The sequence below is a fragment of the Paralichthys olivaceus genome, chromosome 23 (assembly GCF_024713975.1).
Source record: "Paralichthys olivaceus isolate ysfri-2021 chromosome 23, ASM2471397v2, whole genome shotgun sequence".
NCBI lineage: Eukaryota > Metazoa > Chordata > Actinopteri > Pleuronectiformes > Paralichthyidae > Paralichthys > Paralichthys olivaceus.
In genome coordinates, this window is record NC_091115.1 from 10529547 (window position 1) to 10550142 (window position 20596).

Consider the following 20596-nt stretch of genomic DNA (forward strand, 5'->3'; position numbering starts at 1 on the left):
ATAAAAGATGAAGGGGATAATAAATCATGAAATATTTGGTCTCAGTTTGATGCTTAAAAGCTTCTTAAGGATTCACACTTATTAACAATACAGAAACTACTTTGGTCATATCACTCAACAAATCTTTACAGCTTCACTTTAAACAAATGTGAAATTAATGGTCTTGGGAAAAGTGCTTCTGGTGTGTTCTCTGTGCTGTGGGAACCATCAGAGAAATAAGGAGCACTCAGTTGAAGGATTTATGGGAGAGGACAGGCAATCAGCAGAGGGATGAGAGGAAAAAAAAAAAAAAAAAAGAAAGAGCATGAAACAGAGTTCAAAAGAAGGGGGACGAGACAGTGGGGTTACACAAGTGTCTGGAAATCACTTGATATTGGCATTGACGACTCTTGGCTCAAATTATGATAGCTGCTGTTAATGGTTTAAACATAAGAACGCCACAGTGTAGTTGAAAGTGAGTGAAAAAATATGCAGAATAAGTGCTCTCATCGCCCTTTTAACATGTATGAGAAAAAAGCTCACATCATGGCTTAAGCCTCAGACCAGAGAGGAGATTTAGTCCAGTGGTGAGGTCACATCAGAATTTAGGCCCTTTTTCTAAGAAAAATATTTCAGTAGATTTTAGATCATCGTAACATTTTATACATGCACGCTTCAGCTACAGCCCTGAAAGTGCTGGACACAGACACAGAGTCACATTCTGCTTTAAGATTTGTTACTGGTGATTGGTCTTCTACCCCCTTACATCACCTCACCACCATCCATTAATGTGTGCTCTTATCGAACATGCTCAAATGACTGATACACTGCAGGCGCCAATTGATTTTACTCAATATCCTAAATCCATTTTTCTCATCGCGCAACAGGGAATAACATTCTGAACAATCTAAAGTTCAACTCATTATTATCCTGAGGGAAATGTAAGTTTTTTTAAATCTCACCTTATTTTATCTGCGGCTGCTCTTATTTTAGTCGATTCATTTGTTTTTAATAAAATGTAAATACGGTATTTTTTCCTAAGGCTTTTACATTTGTTCTTGCTTCTTCTTGATTTTACTGTTTGTTTAATTTGTGTTTTCTTGATATGTTTACCTTCGGCTATATTATAATGTAGTCCACAGTTAAAATAAAGCTTGAGGGTTGGGTGTCTTAATTTATTAATGAAGCAGTATTTCCTTTTTTCTTTAATTATTCCTGAAAGAAGAGAAACACAAGGTCGTTTTCTCAGCTGACCCTGATTGGTGTCGCTTGCCTGCAAAAACATGCAGCGGCTGGCGAATGTGCCGGTGGCAAGTCACAGGACCAAAATATTTCATCTCCTCTCAGTAAGAGTACTCAGTATACTTTTTTTAGAACCCTTAACCCGAGGGACCCATTATGCCCCTGACTCAGAGTCCATTTGTCCATCTGTCTGTCCATCATACTTTGCCACGAGGAGAGATGCCATCCAAACAGTATCACACACACAGATTAATTCATTACGCTAATGGTGCCATCGAAGGACCTGTGTACTGTGAGTGACCCTGATGCATGGCAGGAAGTCAGAGAGCCTCCAAAAACGAAGCAGCTTATGTTGAAAATAAACATTTGCAAAAAAACTCTATTGCTTTTAGAAAGGTGGTGAAAAGAAGGGCGGGCAGAAGAGTTTAGAGGAGAGTAAGGAAGGGCAGAAATGGAGAGGAGGATTATTTCAGACAGTGCTCTTGATGATGTTTAACCTTTTCTCAAAACTAAAGCAAATATTTGCTCTGGTCGAGTTTGACATTTTGGAAAATGCAGCAGGCTTATTCACTTTCCTCTAGTGAATGGAGACTCCCCTGGTTGCTTGGAGCCCTCATCATTTTTTTATGGAGTGATAGAAAGGTTAACAAATTGTATAAATCGGTGGTGCACATAAGTATGTATCTTTTACCTTTTCTGTTTCTAAAGTCAAAATTAAGACGGGAGGATTTGTGTCACCCATGCCATTCAATTTAAACCACACCCAATACATAGCTCAGAGTCTGAACTATGCCCCTCTTTAGTCTGTACCTTTGATGTTGTTAAAAAAAAAGTGTAATGGAAACACGTAGCTACAGGAATTGAGCAACAGGAAGAGAGCAAGAGAGTGTGTGTGTGTGTGTGTGTACCTGAGCTGTAGCTGTCTGTGGAGGACTGGGAGATAGAGCGGGACAGAGAGCGCCGGCCGATCTTAGACGGGCGCTTGTTGAATTCCTGTTTCTGGTCAGCAAACTGGATCTGAGGGAGAGAGCAAGAGATCAATACTCAATTTGGATTATAACAACTTCGGCTCTTCATCATGAAACTTCAAGCCAAAATAGGGTGCCAGGCTTTGTACACTCACATGCACAGATTGTGTATAATAACACACAGTGTAGTTATAAATTAACAAGGTTATGATGACACTTGAAATTCCATGACCAACCATTAAAATCAAACTTTGACTTCATCTTTAATCTTTTTCGAGCCGGGTCATTCTGCTTTTTAAGACATATATTTGAAAAACACGAAGCACAGAAGCAGATATTAAACAGAAAGATATATAGTCACAGCCCAGTCTATAAGAAAGGAGACCAGCTTTGATTTCACTCCCACTATTAACAGATAAAAAAGACAATGAGGCGATTATCAAGCAGCAGCAAGGCCAGACGAGGTTTGACAGTTCATCCTGGTCCTGTGAAATGAGTGGGAGGTGATTGGCTGTTCACTGTAGTCAGCCCACTACACGGATAATGATTCTATCACACTGTTAATCTTATAGCCATTACATCAGAGCCGATGGCGCATCATAATTTATGTACTGATAATATTAGAGTATGAATGGCTGATTTATTCCTGCAATAAAACCTTGCAACAAGAACAAAACACTTTAGCGGGGGTGTAATTTCTTTCTTTCACCCGTCTCAGAAAAGTTGTTGAATAATGCCCACGGATCAGCAAATCATTCTGTCAAGATATGAATTGGAAAGCGAGAGATTCTGTCAATGCCAAGGTCTCATGACGGAGGTGTCGAAAAGCTTTATGGGGTAGATTAAAAAGCGTCTGAACAATTCATTCCTCGTTTAAAAAGCTTGTCCTTGAGTTCATGTTTTAAAGTTTTTATCAAAGAGAGGTTACAAAACAATTCTGATATTAGGACACATCCCTCTGTGTGCTTGTACGTAAAACGACTAGAGGTTGCGTGTGTGTGGGTGTCTTCATTCACTCGTTCTCTCAATGTGCAAGGCACTGCGTGAAAGACACAGAGCAGAGCTGCTGTCCAAACAAAACTGACAAGACTGAGACACATGAAATCAATAACACGATGAACCAGTTTCTCATTTCTGGATTTTGCTTCTTTTTTCCCAGGTCTGTGATGTCCTATCATCCCAGAGTGAAAATGTGGACTAAAGCATCAACACCTCTTCAAATAGACATAAAGAGACATATTACATAGAAACGGGCAAAAATACAAAACAATTCATGATACCAAAATTGTTCAAATCTCGTTCAAACACATTTACTGTAAGCTTTTTTCCACTCCAAATATACAGGTGACTGTTGTCTGCTGTGTTTGTAGCCTCCAGATCCTCCTGTCAGAGCATCGTCTCCCTGCAACCCGCAGCAAATCCAGATTAATCCGCCCTGTCTTCCATTCTCTCCTCTTCTTACCTTTTTCACACAGGGCTCTCCTACTCCCCCATCCTTTTTCTTCTTCAGCATTGCCAAATGTACATATGTGTGTGTGCAATGCAAGGCTTAGTGCAGTGCAGGGACCTCATCATTCAAGGTCTGATCATTTCATAGGCTGCTACACCTCTTCTCCCTCTGCCACTTTTTGGCCTCTGCTTTTTCTTGCAATCCAGCTCTAACTGGTTCGACCATGCGCCAACAAACACAATGCAACAAATTGTTCCCCCCCCCTCTCTCTCCTACCTCTGTATTCTTGTTTAATTGTTGATTGTTCGAGAGATTGGGATCCTTGAATTGCTGGTATCAAAACCGAAGCGAAGCTTTACCCCAGTTGACCCTGGTTATTAAGTGCAGCACTGGAAGGAATGAAAAAGTGATGGAAAGCTACTGGGGAGGTTTAACTTGATTAAATACCATTAAACAACAACAACACAAAAAATGTGAATGAGAATAATGACAATTTTATGACTATCCATCTCTTTCTAAGATATGAAAAATCAGCAGTGACATTTTATACCAAAAATATATATAAATCCATCAGAGGAAGCAAGGATTTCCTGAAGATGTCTAGATGTGTGTTAAAAAAAGTAGGGTGGGACTGACTGGAGCTGTTGTACCAAATGTACCATCAACTGTTGAAATGTCTTTTTATCCAGATGCAAAAGTACAAGTATAAGGGCCATGTTGAAGAAAAACGTCTTTTGAGAGTAAAGTATTAACAAAAATAAAGTCATAATGTAATGAGCACAATGTCGTGAAATTGAGAACTAAGTTGTAATTGAGAAGAAAGTCACAACATTATTATTGAATCAAAGTCCTCATACTGGAGGATTTGTGAAATATGTGCAAAATAATAAATTATCAAAATGTTCCACATTTCTCATTATAATGCAGGCTAATCTTCTGATAAACCCCCTGGAAAATGGCATGTGGCATAAAATTATGACTTAATTCTGGTTATATTACGAGAGTGGCCATTTTCCAGCCAATAAAAGGGTTACTGCAAATGGCTGGAGAGCAAACTACAGAGAGATAGCATCATTATGAGAGCGGCTGATGGTGCTAATAAACCCTGACCTCTCTAAACAGGCTATAATAGCTCCATTGGTCTCTTATAGCTTATCGGATGGAGGTTAGATGACGGGCTTTAGGAGCTCAGAGTTGCAGTAAAGGATTGAGGGTCATTTTTGGGAGCTCAGGAGGAGGGGATCGAGGGGGCTTACAAGACGTTTTTTGGGAAAAGATTACCACAGGTTAGCTCAGGCCTCAGAACAGTGGGTACTGCCAGAGAGAGTGACACAGTGGTTTGTTTATTTCTGCCAGAGCAAGTGAGAGGAGGACAGACGTAACCAATGCTGGTTTCATCCCTTAGGTCTTAACATACATTACATTCTGATCTATGTGTAAACTCTGATGGCAACAAGAAATTAGATTTTTATTCTATGGCTGATTCTTGCCAAGCAAAAACAGATTTTCAAGAATTATCACAATTGCCAATCACAGCGTACATGGGCGACATAATTACTTACAAAAATGAGACGCAGACTTTGTCAGCAAGTTTTTGGTCATTAATCTGTACTGTAACTTGCTGCAATGAGACTTCATTCCCGTGATTAAGCTGATTTATCCTTAAATTATCCAAGATTCAATTTCATTATCTTTTTTTAATCATATCAGAATGTGACTGCTGCTGACTTAATTCATAAATACAACATAGTGTAGGGTTGTAATCTGCAGGAGCTTAATCACATTGTGCCAATTACAGTAGTTATAGAACTGACATGACAGGAGGCTCAGAGAGATTCATTATGTAACAGAACAGCAACACTCTGCTCCTGTACTGGTACATAAGAGTGCTACCTACGAATAGGTCTGCATGACTCAGCAACAGCTGCTGGAAAAATCATTATATGGAGCTCATTCAATCTGTTGAAAATGTAGAGCCAGTAACGTCCTTATGTCAACCAAGAACCTCTGGATATTTACGCCACATTATCTCTCATGTTGAAGTTTAACTAGAATCATCATCCTGTGGTTTTTATGCTTTCAGCAACCAGTGCAGTTTCCCTCTACTTATTTATTATTATTTTCCAGACATGAAAATATGCAATAATGCAAAACTTGTGCAATTGTTGACTATACTGACGTGGTGTTCCTGATACATTACTTTCACAAGAACATGACTTCATCTTGAACTTTGGCAAACAAAATCTAATCCAAATACACATGAAGGCTTGTATAAAATAAGACGTTTTCCTGAAATCTTGCGGTCACGAGACCAAAACACGTTTTATAAGGTCAGTGTGACCTTGACCTTTCCATCACCGAATTTGAATTAGTTCTTCTTTGAGAAGGGAATGTTTTTATGAAATCTGAAAGGAGTCCAAGGAGGTGTTCCTGAGATATTGTGTTCACTACAATGGGACACACAGACAGCCATACAGGCATCAAAATTTACCGACAAGCCGAAAAACATAATGCCTCTGGCCAATGGCTATCACCTGCATGGAAGCATAAAGAACAGACAAAACAAAATAGCATTCAGTAGAGCAAATACCACTGCCAAGGTACCAAATTATATCAAGCTGCACCAGATTATACACACCAACGTCAAAAAATACCCCATCTTGCACTGATGAAGAAAGTGATGGGAAATTCCTGGGCCTGCCCCCTTTTCAGCACCAAAATGTAATGGGTTCTTCCCTGATGAAAACTGCACCCCTCCACCATAACCACCTTTGTGGAGGTAAAAATATGCTGGGCTAAACACATGAATATCACTTGTAACATTTCTCTTCCATCAGTCTCTTTCTGATGACTGTCTCTTTTTTTCCACCTTTATTTTTTGACATTTATCATCTTTAATTTGGTCTCTGTCTCTCTGACCTTGCAGCACACACACCTTTACATTATGGATGGTGACTGATTGGGAGGCTAATGACATGTGAATAATGAATGTTAATTCAATACTAGGACACATGGGAGCTAACCCAGGTCTGCCACCATCCACTCATCTTTGTGTTTGTGAATGTGCTTCACATATAAATGGGATTGCAGGGAACCAAGAGAATGAGTTAGTCAAACTCAATTCAGAAGAGAGAGAAAATACAGTAGTGATCTGAATACACAAGTAACAGCACAGGACAGAGGATGTGTGGGATGCTGGGAGTGAAGCCAGGTGTGGGTCACTCTGAGGTGCACTGCATTATAGCAAGGATGCTTTGGACAGCTTGTTCACACTTGTTTTTAACACCAGATGCACCATACAGATGCAAGAACAAAAACACTGAAAATGGTTCCTAATGTTGCTAAGCAGCAATTACAAATGGTGCTCTTTTGAGCACTACAACTCAAAGTACCATAACAAACAAAAACACAGACTAGACTTCTAATGGATTTAGAGTTACGTAAAAATGTTCCAAGCTATGACATTTCTAAAAGGAAACATGGTCTAGAAAGGAGCTGAGTGGTTTGATTATAAAATAAAAACAGAAGTTTAATAAATTCACACTATTGAGGCATAACATGTGATAGTCTTTTAATATAATTGTCAGTTTTTATTAGTATCAATGGGCTCTTTTCAGTCAGGATCATGATGCTATCGAGTCATTTTTATGTTAGCTTGAGGACAAGTATAAATATAATTTTTCCAGTTTTGTTTGGGAGTGAGGTGGAGGTGGTTTAACTAGTTGTAATTCATATCCTTTTAAGTCCAACAGGAAGCTCTAAAGCCACAAAAAGCTCCCCCGCTGCAGTAAATGCATAGGTGACCTCAGAGATCACACGTTCAGGCTTTGTGTCCCATCTGCTTATTCAACTCTATGATAATATAGAGTAATAATCTGAATACGTGTTAATCCTACTTACTGACATTACTAGCATGCCAACTTTTCGGAGGGCATGGTTTTCTTCTGTTCTTGTGGTGGGACACTATGTTTTCAGGACAGGGTGAATCCTGAGCAGAACATGATCAACAAGCTTGCTGAACTCCATGGGATTTGTGATGCAGGACTGAGAGAACACTGGAGCCGGCCCGGTGAAAAAACAGAAACCCCTCTGGACGAGAGTAAAAAGAAAGCAAACAGGCACAGATGTACTCTAGCAGCAAATGTGAAGAGAAAGGATCAGTTGTGGTTTCTCCACCATGGACATTTATTGCAGAGGCAGCTCATCCTGCTGACCTGGCATCTTGCTCGATTAAATATTCCCAGGAATTGATTAAGTTTTACTAGATTAAACCGTAAGAGGAAAATAAAGACAACTTAGGCCAGACCCTGAGGTCATATGATGTCTGTGGTTATGGACTTAAATGAACAATGTGTAACTTCAGCCACAAAACAATATAAAAACACCTTTTTTCTTGATGTCATGGGAGGCGTTATCGTTATTACTAATGCTGATGAAAATCTACCTGATGCAAATGATGTTCATGTATGAAATAGTGTATTGAACATTTATTCACATTATGCAGCAAATAGCAATGAGCAATCATGATCAAATTACTAGTGACCAATAAAAACCATTGAAGGAAAAAACTGCTGACCGGCTATAAAGTGAATAAAACACAATTAAAAGGTGACCAACATCAAACATAACATTACCTTGAATAATGTATATATACATAAACATCTGTATTTCTAAAACTAAATGCAGTATTTTGATGCACTGACATTACAGCAAACAAATACTCGGCATTACCTTGGTGTGCTGAGAATGTCTGCCCGTCTCCATCATCTTCAGACCCACCAGGCTACACAGTCTCCTCATGACGTTTCCTTTTAAGCCTCATTCAATAAGGAGAAAAAAATTAAAAGTTCTCCAGGGTATAAATGTTTTGGTGCTGCTACCAAATATAAGTGAACTCAAGAGTACGGGCGAAAAATTCCTGTCTGCTGCTTGTACAGACTGTACCCTGACAAAGACGCAGGCAGGACAAAAAATTAACTACAGACGCTGTTGCAAAAACAATGCAAGTAGGGGGGATTTGGTTACAGGTACACTTGTGTTTGTGTAGGAAACTTGAATCTTAGGTGACGGATTACAACAGATTCACCTGTAAAGCAGCACAGTGAAATAAAAATGTTCCTAACAGGTGGGAAAGCTAAATTACCAATCTCTTATATGTTCTACAAAAGCTGCTTAGAAAAAAAGTTCTTTATTTCCCCCCAAACAAATAACTCTGTAAGTTTCCGCAGAGAACAATAGACATGTGAGGTCTCACTCTCCATTTCAGCTGAACTCAATAAGCCTCTGGCCTCAAAAAGAAAGAAAAGGGATTTATTCATGTCCTAAAAATTTATGTTTAGCTAAAATGTTTTCAACTCCTTGCAAGTAATTCCAGATAAATTCCACAGGCTGCATAAAAAAGTTTGATGTTTGTCCAAAAATCTACAGCGAATTACTTTTTAAGACTAATCCAAATTCCCAATGTTTAAATTAATAACCACAACTGCATCACAGCTTAAGTCTGACGTCCTCAGTGAAGCTACTCATGAGTGAATCAGCAGTTAACAGTGCTCTAAAAAAACACATTTATAACCAAATCTACGTAGGCCTGACATCACCAGCCTCACTTTGGAACTTTGGCTTGTGTTTAACCAGGGACGATTGTCTAAAAATGCAAAATCTGCCACATACCCACAAAGCTAAACAAACACCTGACCAGTGACAGCACACCTACTGTTAACGCTGACCGATATGACATCTTGATTGGAGGGTCCCAGATTCTAAAATGTGAATATTTGCTGGTTTTCTTTGACGTCTCTGATATTGAACTGATTATCTTTTGATACTGAGCCTTTAGTCGGACAATATATGCAATTTAAAGAAATTGCCTTGGACTGTGGTGTAACGACATTTAATTTTTAAATTTTGATATTCAAACCAAATAAATAAAATAATTAACAGGCAGATTAGTTCATTTCAAGCTATAAGATACTAATAAATTTGCACTAATAATTTCATAATTTCTTAGATTTTCCATCTTCAACACAAGCAGGTTGAGATGCTGTAATTTGTTGCAACACTATGTTTGTTGTGTGTGTACTCAGCTGCACCTATAAAGATACAGGCTAGTGTGTGATACACACAGCTCTGTCTTCACAGCTGGTTTGTCTGCAGGGTGTTCACATGTGTCCCATTTGAAAACCCCCTCCTCACAGGTTTCCTCTGTGGGAGTTCCTCTGAAAATTTCAGTTCCTCAAAATTAGGCCTTTGCTGTGACTACATGAAGTATGAATCTCTGTATGAGGGCCTTTGGTGCTTTATTTGAAGTCATGGCACACCAGAAGAAATTCATCTTCTGTGTGTTTCCAGACCTCTGTAGGAAGGAACTTGATCCTAATCAAACACAATGGGGTCATGGGATGGAGCAGAGACCCCTGCAGCAACACAACACTGGGCCTCTCGAGCTGTCGAGATGGGTCTAAGGTCCCCTCTAGTCTCCGCACATTGGAAACCTGTCACCTGAACCTCCCTATTGACCTTCTGTGTAAAAAGCCTTGAGATAATGTATATTATGATTTGGCGCTATAAAAATAAAATAAAAATTCAATTCTTGTTGCACTGTGAAAATGTTGGTTAAAAGATTTTATTGGATCTGAGTGACGTATACATCTAAATTTAAAAACAAAATGTGATGAAAACATGTTTGAAAGCTACCATAAAAAGAGCTGTGTAAGAGCATGGCATCATTCATGTGTTTTTTTGGTTCACTGGCCTGACTTGCGTGCCATCCCAATACCTGCTGCATCACTCACCGACATGACTACTGCACGGGCCTACAGCCTTGGGGCGTACAGTAACTCGTTCAGACTGCTGAGCTGAGCAGGGAAGGACAGAAAGCAGTGGGGTTGTAGAATCACTCAGAGGATATCACTGCTGACACGAGGTAATGCGCTGCAAAGAAAATTGAAATTTGATGATGTTCATGAAGGCAAAACGGCCAGTTTACTTTGGCTTCATTTGCTGCAATGCAGGCAGACTAAAACAGCTTTGGCACTGCATCGCTCAGCTCCCTGCAGTTCACCTTCATCCCGAACTGCTCAATAAGGCCACACAACATCATCTTTCTTAATTTGCACGTCTCGCCCATCTGGTGCCAAATGTTACATAAAGATGCCTTAAATCAGACTCAGACAGATATTTGCATGTAGCGTCATGTTCTACAGCAGTTTTAATTTTTGAGCCTTTGCTCAGCAGCTCACTGGTTACCAGGGAGGAATGTCTCTGGTGAACTGAGGACAACAGAGATAAGAATAAAAGGAGGAAACTGAAGCCCAGTCTCTTATCATTAAATCATTTGAAAAACAGTAATTTGTAGAACATCTAATTACAACCCTATAGACACAACTCACTGACCAAATAATCAACCTAAGAGAGTCTACTGTTTGTAGACCTCTGCCTTACAGAGATGTGGAAAATTACAATAGGCCTGGTGATTCAACCCTCCTCCATCCCAAACCAAAGAACCATTGTCCACACGGAGAAAACTTAATGTGAATGTGCAGTGAAACGTGACCTCGTCTGAATGACATGAAAAAACAACAACTTAACAGCTGTGATTTCTGAAGCAAAACTGAACAAGCAGGATTGGTATACAATCCACTTCTGATAGTCAGTGCAAAGTTTCTGCGAGATTAAGCTATGTGAAGTCGCTGGAGTGTCACAATCAAATATATTTTGAGTTAGTCAAGCAACATAAAACAAATGAACGAGAATCTGCCCACCTGCTGATCCAACAGCAAAATAAGGCCACCTTTAGAGACAGTGGAACATGTGGATAATTCTTTGGTTGATGGGAGACTAGTTAAGAGGTTACAGTCTATAATCCAGTTTATCTTCCAGTGAGCCTGGAAATCTACCTGAAACAGGGATAAGATCGAGAGACGCACAAGAAGCAAACCAGGCCTGGCCAGCAGAGACCTGGTGCAACATCCTCTGTCAGGGAAACCTGAGGAGAGATAACAGGAGGAAGTGTTCTCCACCAGGACCAGAGGGGAGCTGTTTATACCTGCTCATGCTGCTCCCCTCTGGGGGTGAACTTTGTGGCAGGCAACACACCCTGTGCTACAGCCAAGAGAACACAGTGCCAGGGCATCTAAAGGTTTCTATTTTCTATGCATTATCTCGAGAGACACCTCATCTTGGTGTTTCAGCACTTTGACCATACGACCAACAGTTGCAGAGAATGTGCTAATGTCACTATTATATTTATTTCACCATTTCATCACACTAGTCTGAAATTAAAGGCAACAACTAGTACTAAAAACTAATTCATTATGACAGCATAACAGGAACATGTCCAGAACATTCAGACGAGGGGTGATGCCTGTGAAGAGCAGGACATGATGTATAAATTACGCTGTGGAAAGCATGTTTTTGTTAAAAGCACATCCACACTAGCGTTGGCGCTCATCACCAAAGTTTTCAAACCTCATTGTTTTTCCAAGTGGACATCTTTGTTGATGATGTCTCCTAATTGTATGGCTCCTCTTTTTTATCCTGAAATATATGTTTTCCTCCAGTTTCTTGTCCATTGTGTGTTTGTAACGTCATCAACACACCCACTTGCCTGCTATTCAGATATTTTCGACACTGTGTTCTCACAGGGGCCCCTTCTGGCATTTTACTGAGGGCTGGTAGGAAAACTTCCGGGAAACAGTCCGAAAAAAGTGATTCAGACATTTGCATTCTCTTCTCATGAACAGCCCCTCTGGAAAATGTCTGGACTTCAGTGCATTTCTAAGAGCAGCATAAAATATATTTTCTACTCTTTTTATGGGGTGTGATCAATACTGGAAATTTGTGGGAAATGACAGTCACACGTATAAATGCACAAGATTTTATGTACAGAAAAAATGCCTAGGAAAAGGTGCACAAGCTTTTCAAGCCTGAATCACACCATAAACAGTCGGGAGCACTGGGCCGATACTTAACAGTGTACTGGTGACCCATTTCAAAGTGAAAACAGGAGTTGCTACTACAGTATTTTCACATGTTGTGACAACACCTACTCTGTTACGGGAAGCTAGCACTGACCAGGGAATCTCATGTTACCACACAGACACAAAGTCTGTACCGGGGATGGATGGATGGCTGGGTTGGCACAAAGCAGCTCATGTCAGTCATACTTGTAAGAGGCTTTTTTTCTGTATTTAACTTTCATCACATAGACCAAAACAAAATGACTTTTACGAGTGATGGGCTTTTCAGATATATGGACAAAATAGCAGCAAAGTTCCTTCTAGATAATCTCTATAGCCTCAGATAACTTTCACCATTATATATCCAGTGTCTTTTTTTCCCATCGTAATGCTTTGCGGTGATATCAGGCCAAGTTTCCATGTGATGATAGCAGTGTAATACCTGATGACTAAACAAAGTTAAAAGGAGAACACACAGATCAGACAGGTCTAAGTGCAAGGATGAGTACTCTCAGATCAAAGTGCCAATGGGCTGTTAATAGCTTTATGTTTAGATGTCGTCTGCCAAAGGGCCTGGAAAAGTGAATGATGGGGACTCAGTGCGGGGAGAGGAAAAGAGGAACATGTTCTGTTAACGGCTTAACGCTACAAACAAATGTCTGGAAATATCCTCAAAGCTAAATCCTAAAAGTGTTTCTGCCAGACTGTCCCCAATCTGGGGGTGATTTAAAGACAAGAAAATCAGTCCTGTAAGTCGACAACAGCCTCTAACAGAACAGAAAAAGAATATGAAGCAGATCTGAACGGCAAAAAGTATAAAAGGCAAATTCTTTTGTCATTTAGGGTTGCACTGCAGGGTGTTTTTAATTATCTTAAATTTTGTACTTGTAATTTGTTTCTGAATGATCAATGTATTGTTTTGGAAATAATCTACCATTCGCAAGCATATGAAGGCCACTGACGCACGCACACACACGCTTGTTGGCAGTCAAATCAAGGATCTCCACACAACTCAGTCCATCAGATCTTCCCAAGGGCGCATATAAATATCAGCAGTGTGTTATCCTATCATCAGACGGTTGGTACAAAGGATTTGTTGGCAGTAAGAGCTGTCAAGGCACCGTGATGGAAAAGCATAATGTTGTGACATCTTGTTACCTGTACATTTGGCCTTGGCTCTGGAAGCAGTCCTTTTGTTTAGCTGTCTTTTAGGCCCTGCATGATGAGAGGCTGCGGGACAAAGCAGCGGGTGTCTTGTATTCCAGATCTCCTACGCACAGCAGAAGATGTGCACTTACACATTCTTTCTTTTCTCTGCATTTTGGTCACTTCGCCCTCTGTTTTCCATTCTCCCTTGCTTCTTTCCTTGTTACAACCCTCCTCCTTATACAGCCTGATGCAGACTGGAGAGTACACAACAGTTTATTATGTGCATGTTTTAAAGAAGCCCTTCGTTGACACATAAAATAGGTGCGGATAGGTTTCTCAGCGTTTTCAACTGCTATTCCTGGATTACTATTGTGCTTGTGTGGAAGAAAACCAAAAATAGACAGAGCAGACAGAGAGGTGTCTATGTTTTCCTCCTTCTGCTCGTCTCCCTGTAATGTTCTACCACTGCTCTGCATAGTCTCACAACTTCGCTGTGTCTGTAATTGAAGCTACATCAAGTACAATCCCAGCTAACCATGTGTATCATGACAGAGCTGACAGGTTTGATACTTATGTTGACTGACACATACACTGACAATCAAGCCTGGTGCCATTATTGGAAAGTCTCTCACACACTGGGTCACACTGTCCCTTGAAGATTCCTGGCTTCACTTACACACAAGAGCAGTAGATTGTGAACTAACAGACATTTGGCAAGCTGAATGACCAGTGGTCTCAGCTTCTATAATGGGAAACAGTTAAGTGGGGTATACTTTATATATTCTTTATCACTTTGTTCATTTTATATATTGATTTATTTTGCTGTCAATTTGTGTTAGCGTTGAGAAAATGGCACTTTTTTATTAATTAAAATAAATAAGGCAACATTAAAACTCCTACATTTAACTCCATATATTTCTTATTTAATGTATGAATTTATATACTTGTCAAACTTGTACTTTCATATACCAACCTACCAATTTTACATAAAGTCTGTTGAGTCTTAATCACCCAGCAGGGGGCTGCATACATGCATGGTACAGTAAGTGTCATTATCACCCACACTTCACCCAACGTCTGACTAATGCTCAGCTTTGCGCATCAGTGGCACTTTCTAAGCTAAGAGACAAGTTACTGATTAGTCACCTTTGTCTGCTTAATGAGAAAATTAAAAGCAACAGCCGCAATACAGTTCCTTTCTGTTGCAGTTGAGACAAACATTTCAGATGTTTGCAAGCTCATAAACATGTCATGTAGATTCAAAAGAATATCTTGTATTTTGAAAAAATAAATACCATGTAACAGTAGGCATTTTAAAAACCATTCTGCTATATACTGTGGTTATCATGGCAGCCTGAAGTTAAGACCACTGGTGTACGACTCAAGCAGTGAGGCCACGCTTTTAGTGTTACAGCTCTGAAGTTGCTGAGCTCAGGCACTGACTGCACACAGGGAAGAGAGCAGACAAGAAATATTGACTAATAGATACAAATATTTATGTAAATATTCACAATAGCATGAAGAGACCATGAATGAATGCCTGTCAATGTATGCCTTTGTGTAATGCTCATGAGTAGAGATGGGAGGTATGTGTGAGCCAGCTGTTATGACCTTGACATTCCATTGTCCATTCCAAGGTCAATATGGCGGTATGTCACTCCAATGCACAATTATCAATATGACAAAGTGCTTTTATGCACATACGTGACATACAACAGGCAGTTAGATGGCATGAGCAAGAAAATGAGAGACTGACAGCAAAGAAAAAGCTTCATGAGTCTTGAGAGAAGGTCGCCGCTCCAATTGTGGCTCATTTACCCACCTCTCATCCAATAGTCAATGGTTCCTGACCCCTCTGACCAATAGCACGATGAGAAGGGAGGAGGCAGCTAGTATGTGCGAGATGGTTGGTGTATGAGTGCTGTGCACGTGTGTATCAGAGCGTAGTGTGGTGCCCTAAGGGGGGCTGTGATGTAAGAATGGCTCCTGCTGATTTATATACACAGACAAGTGTTCAAATTTTACACATGCATGCACACATGCATTCACACACACAAGTAAAACACACACACAAGTAAAACAGACACACACACACAATTACCATGCATACACTTGGCAGTTACTGATCCCACATGCAATTACCAGTGCTCTTACACGTGTGCCCACACATTTGTACTAAAAACAAATGTCAGCTCGATGTTAGCACAAGAGGAAAATAATCCTTCTGAAATGTGAATATTGAATAAAGATGTTTTTCTTGGACAAAATAAACGGAATCTATTTGGATATTTTGGATTTCTGTAAAAATAAAATAACACCTGAAGACGTTCAGCAGATAAATCAATAAAAACTAGAATGACACAGAGTAGGGTGCATACTTTTGCCAAGGCCAGATTTAATACATCAAAATCCATGAATCATTCAGTGGGATATCCATGAAATTGCCAAGAAAAATCTTGCAATGTTAAAGTAAGTGAAAAGTTTATTGGGTCTGCACCAAAAATTAATGGGTTCTTTCTTGGCCCATGTCACATCCTTCCACCAAGTTTTTGGGAAATTCCAATTTCCAGGATCCTGCTGACAAACAAACCAACCAACCAACCAACAAACAGACCAGGGCAAGGACACAACTTTCTTGGTGGATGGTAATGAAAATCACCAAGTTTGGTGAAAAAGCCCTCCTGCCCTGAATGACCACAGTGCTGATATAAAACTATGGGAAGTATCCATCGCTGTCTAATGACAGCATTACCCACTAGAACAATCTCTGTCCTTCTGATATGGTCCGATAGTCATTGTAAAAACCAGGGACACTGATACTAGAAGAGAACAGGCAATGAATGATGGGGCTTAGTGACAGATTAAACCCTACCTGCTACTTAACAGAGAGGGAGGTGGTGAGAACAGCCTTTATACCCAGGGCTTCCTCTCTTATGTTTTCTTCTCTTTCACATGCCTTCTCCTTGTTATCTTCCACTGACGGGACGGAGAGTGCCAAGAATGCAGGCTTCACATGTCCTTCAAGGACAAGTCAGAGCTTTCATCGGGCTTCTTGCTTATAAGCAAACAATTTTAACTGGAATTTGATTATTGGACAGTGTTCATGGAATCCCATTAATAAATTGTAGGATCTTTGAATATGTTTTTTAATCATTTATGATTTTTATGCAGCTAATCACTACAGGAATATGGTTTTACCCTAGAAGACAAATAAAATATGCATCCAGTTGTTTTATCATCCTTAACTATTATAACTATGACACACACACACACACACTTCAGTTGTGTAACAGGGTTTTGTCGCCTATGTAGACCAAACATAGGGAAGAATCTATTGCATACAGTAGATGACATTTGACCCAGTGGTGGATGAACAACTCTATGGCTTTTATGCAAATTAAACAGTGAGCTTTGTCTACTGTATATCCATCCACTCATTTATCCATCCACGTGACCATCCATCTCTATCAGGACACTCTTTTCACCATATATTCTACCACTCCAGCTCTGAAGACAGAAATAAATCCTTTTGCCAGATTGAAAAACAAATGGATTGTTAATGTCTATCATTAAGCTAAATGACACCATGAAGTTTTCAATATTCATGAGAGCAAAAACAAAAACGAAAATCTAAAGAGTACTAGACACAAAAGACTCAAACATTAAAGCATAGTATCTCTGGAATTCCATGTTTGTGTCTTTTCTTGTCTACTCTTGAATTGCCTAAAATAGACGTCTCTCCCTGCAGGGAAGGTATAATTACATCGAAGTCACAGAGACGGGAGGGTTGTGCTGGTCTTTTTTGAATAAACCCATTATAGGGTCAATGATCTATATTAAATACATAGGGTGAAGCAATTCTTCAATAGCTATTCTATTAGATTAGTTTTTTTTAAATCCTCTTGCAAAAAAGAGCAACTAATATTTTCCATCTATATGACTTAACAAGAATAATATGTGGTGTATTTACTTAGCTGTACTTTTGGCAACAAAGCTCACTGTTCCTGCAGAACTACTATATAGTTGGTTAGTGTGAGCTTAGTTTGCAATACCTTCACCAAGGACTTTACATTTTTGCACCTGTTTGCTTGTTGGTTTGTTTGTCTGTTCGCAGGATTATGCAGAAACTGCTGAACAGATGTCTAAGAAAATTTGTTTGAAGGATGAGACATGGGCCAAGAAAGAACCAATTCAATTTTGGTACGGATCAAGACAAAGGGACAGATCCAGAATGTCTGGATGCATATCCATGTCCCAGGCCTAAGGTGCTTCAGCCCAGATGCTATCCTAGACTAGTCTTCCAGGGTATCGGTGGTTTGTTCTGACTAATAGGAAGCTGGGCAGACAGATGGGTGTGTGGGGGTTCATTTCAGGCTTTGAGAGGGCCCTTTTGTGAGGCAGCACTTTTTGAACACAATGTTGGCCCTTTGTTCGTATGCAGTGCTCGGGTATGGAGCTGCATTCCTCGTCATGCTGCATAGCGAGTTCAGTGTAAATGTCCACTACTGTCTACTGATCCTCAGGCTACACGAACAAACACACAGACACACACACACACACACACACACACACACACTAGGAATGGGTTTGTGCTCACTCACTCATTCAATTGTAACTACACCAAGGGGTTTAAAATTTCACACTACGTTGGTTCCTTGTGAAGAGACAGGTTCCAGGAAAAGTGAGTGCTCTCCTTTTCCCTCCACTCACTGTTCCAGGAACCTGGCGTGTGTAAGATAGCTTTAGATGGAGAGATGTGTAACTCAATGAGCTGTACACGCAGTTATATCAAGCTGCAATGACAAAGCAGGAAATGAGTTACAACTGGGGAACCACACGTTTGGATATGTGTGGGTGGTACACTGAAGAGCAGTGAGGCATAGACAGCGGTAAAGCCAATACCAGATTAAGAACAGAGAGACCACATCAAACAAATCAAGTCCTAAATCCAAAGAGCCACATGCCAGAAACCAGTGCGAAGCTGACTTGATTGTATGCCTTGGGAAGTGTTAGGGCTCCAATATACCGAGTGTGAAAATTTAATTTGGCATGTCAAACCCGGCTCAAAGTACAACAGCCAGTGCATTCTATCAGCTATACACTAAAATTGGAAAGCTGTGTAAGACAGATGACGTCTGGTACGTTTCAACTTCATTTGGAAACAATACGACAGCAAACATGCAGTATCATGGCAGATGCTGACAGAAATCCTGAACAGGAGCTGGCAGGTCAAGTACTGTGTTCAATCCCACAGAGAGAACAGCCACACATCTTTAATGTCAAGTTAATCCTCATTAACTATTGTTTGGAAATGTCACAAAAGGTATGCTATGATCATTACAAGAGCTAAAGACCAGTGTTCAAATGACACTGACATTTCTGAGAGTGCGTTAACATTTGAATATGGCTTTATTTAAAACCAATACATGGGTTTCACTTCATACTGATTCGATGTAATATCTCAGCCAGGGCACAGAGAAAAACACTCAGTGTCACTCAAACACACATTAGCTGTGTGTGGGTTTGTGTGTGTGTGTGTGTGTGTGTGTGTGTGTGTGTGTGTGTGCAATGCCGTACAGATACAAGACCTGAGCCTGTCGGGACCGGTCAACGGGTTGGACCAGGTTCAGACAAGAATTTTTAAATGATATTCGAGATTAGGTCAGGTTCGGTCACGCTGGCTTAGCCATCAACTTGATTTTTTACACTGCACGTAACTGTAATCAGGTAAAACATTAGGTCAGGTTCAGATACAAATAACAGGATGCTAGTCAGGCTCAGTTTGTTCAGGATCAGACAGGTGCAGACAGAGAGTTGCAGCACGGACTATGCACAGATTTTGTATGTAGTTGTAGTACTAGCAGAATTGTTGAATAAAAGAAGCCTGCTTTGATATATGGGTTAACTTTTTTCTTCTTAGAAATGCCTATTTAAAATCTGTGACTTTTAGTTCATTTTTCAGTTAAAGTTATACATTTGCAGGTTTATATCAATGTATTTACACTCAAATAGGTGTGTGTACTCTGGGAAAAATTAAGTCAATCTATTAAAATACAAATAGGAAAGAACTGGTGTAAAGGACCCACAGCTTCCTGAGTCGGCCTCTGTGGCCCGTATGAAGTTGGTTAGTGAAGTGTGATCTCACACATGCCTTTGCCGTGTGATGTTGAGATTTACACTGCAGCAGGGCAGACCGTACAGGAACACAATGAGACCGTGAGAATGATAGCCACAAGGCCTGAAAACAAGAAACACCAGAGGAAGTGGTGTTCTGCGAGGGCTGTAGATTGTAGTCTAGATAGACAGGACTCATTTCTTAGTTGTGATTTATTTTCAGTATTCTGTTGATTGATTTGACGAAGAGTACAAAGTATTGTTGAGTAGGTTAAAGTGAGGCAAAAAAACAGGGCCAGCCAAAACAGAGATGAAGCGAAAATGTATTAAAATTAAGTGTCATGGTAATTTGAAGAAGAGCAGAGTGAGAGCACCAAAGAAAAAACAGAATAATGAATCTCTCGCTCATAGGTCATTAAAAAGAGTGATAGACCCCAGAGAAGTGAAGGCAAAGCTGGCCAAACACACACAACCTCTTCCACGGTTGATTAAGGGAGCTAAAACTTGTCAAATTACAAAACAGCACCACAGAGTTTCTACAAACATTTATTTTTAGGCACATATCTTTTCCTGCCGCCTGATAGTTGCACAGTAGTGGAAACATACAGTTATCTAGTTTTCAGTGTTAACTAGCCTATACAGCATGTATAACCATATGTCATGTATGAGGAACTTGCAGGCTGCGAGCAAATCAATTATTCAAAAATATTATTGCAACAGCTATATTAAATATATAA

The 20596-nt window shown here is 39.9% G+C and overlaps 1 protein-coding gene across 2 annotated transcripts in view; it reads right to left on the minus strand.

Annotated features, from left to right (window-relative positions):
* Positions 1-20596, minus strand: part of ahcyl2b (adenosylhomocysteinase like 2b) — a 39119-nt gene that overhangs the window by 11607 nt on the left and 6916 nt on the right. Inside the window, exons 1-2 of one of the 2 annotated variants that reach the window (XM_069519690.1) lie at positions 3652-3833; positions 2130-2238 (exon numbers count right to left, since the gene is read on the minus strand). In XM_069519690.1, the coding sequence (XP_069375791.1) occupies positions 2130-2238; positions 3652-3702 (160 nt within the window). In that variant the 5' untranslated portion in view covers positions 3703-3833. Of the gene's footprint in view, positions 1-2129; positions 2239-3651; positions 3834-20596 lie in introns of those variants that run through there. The other variant, XM_020092477.2, reaches the window with a different exon arrangement.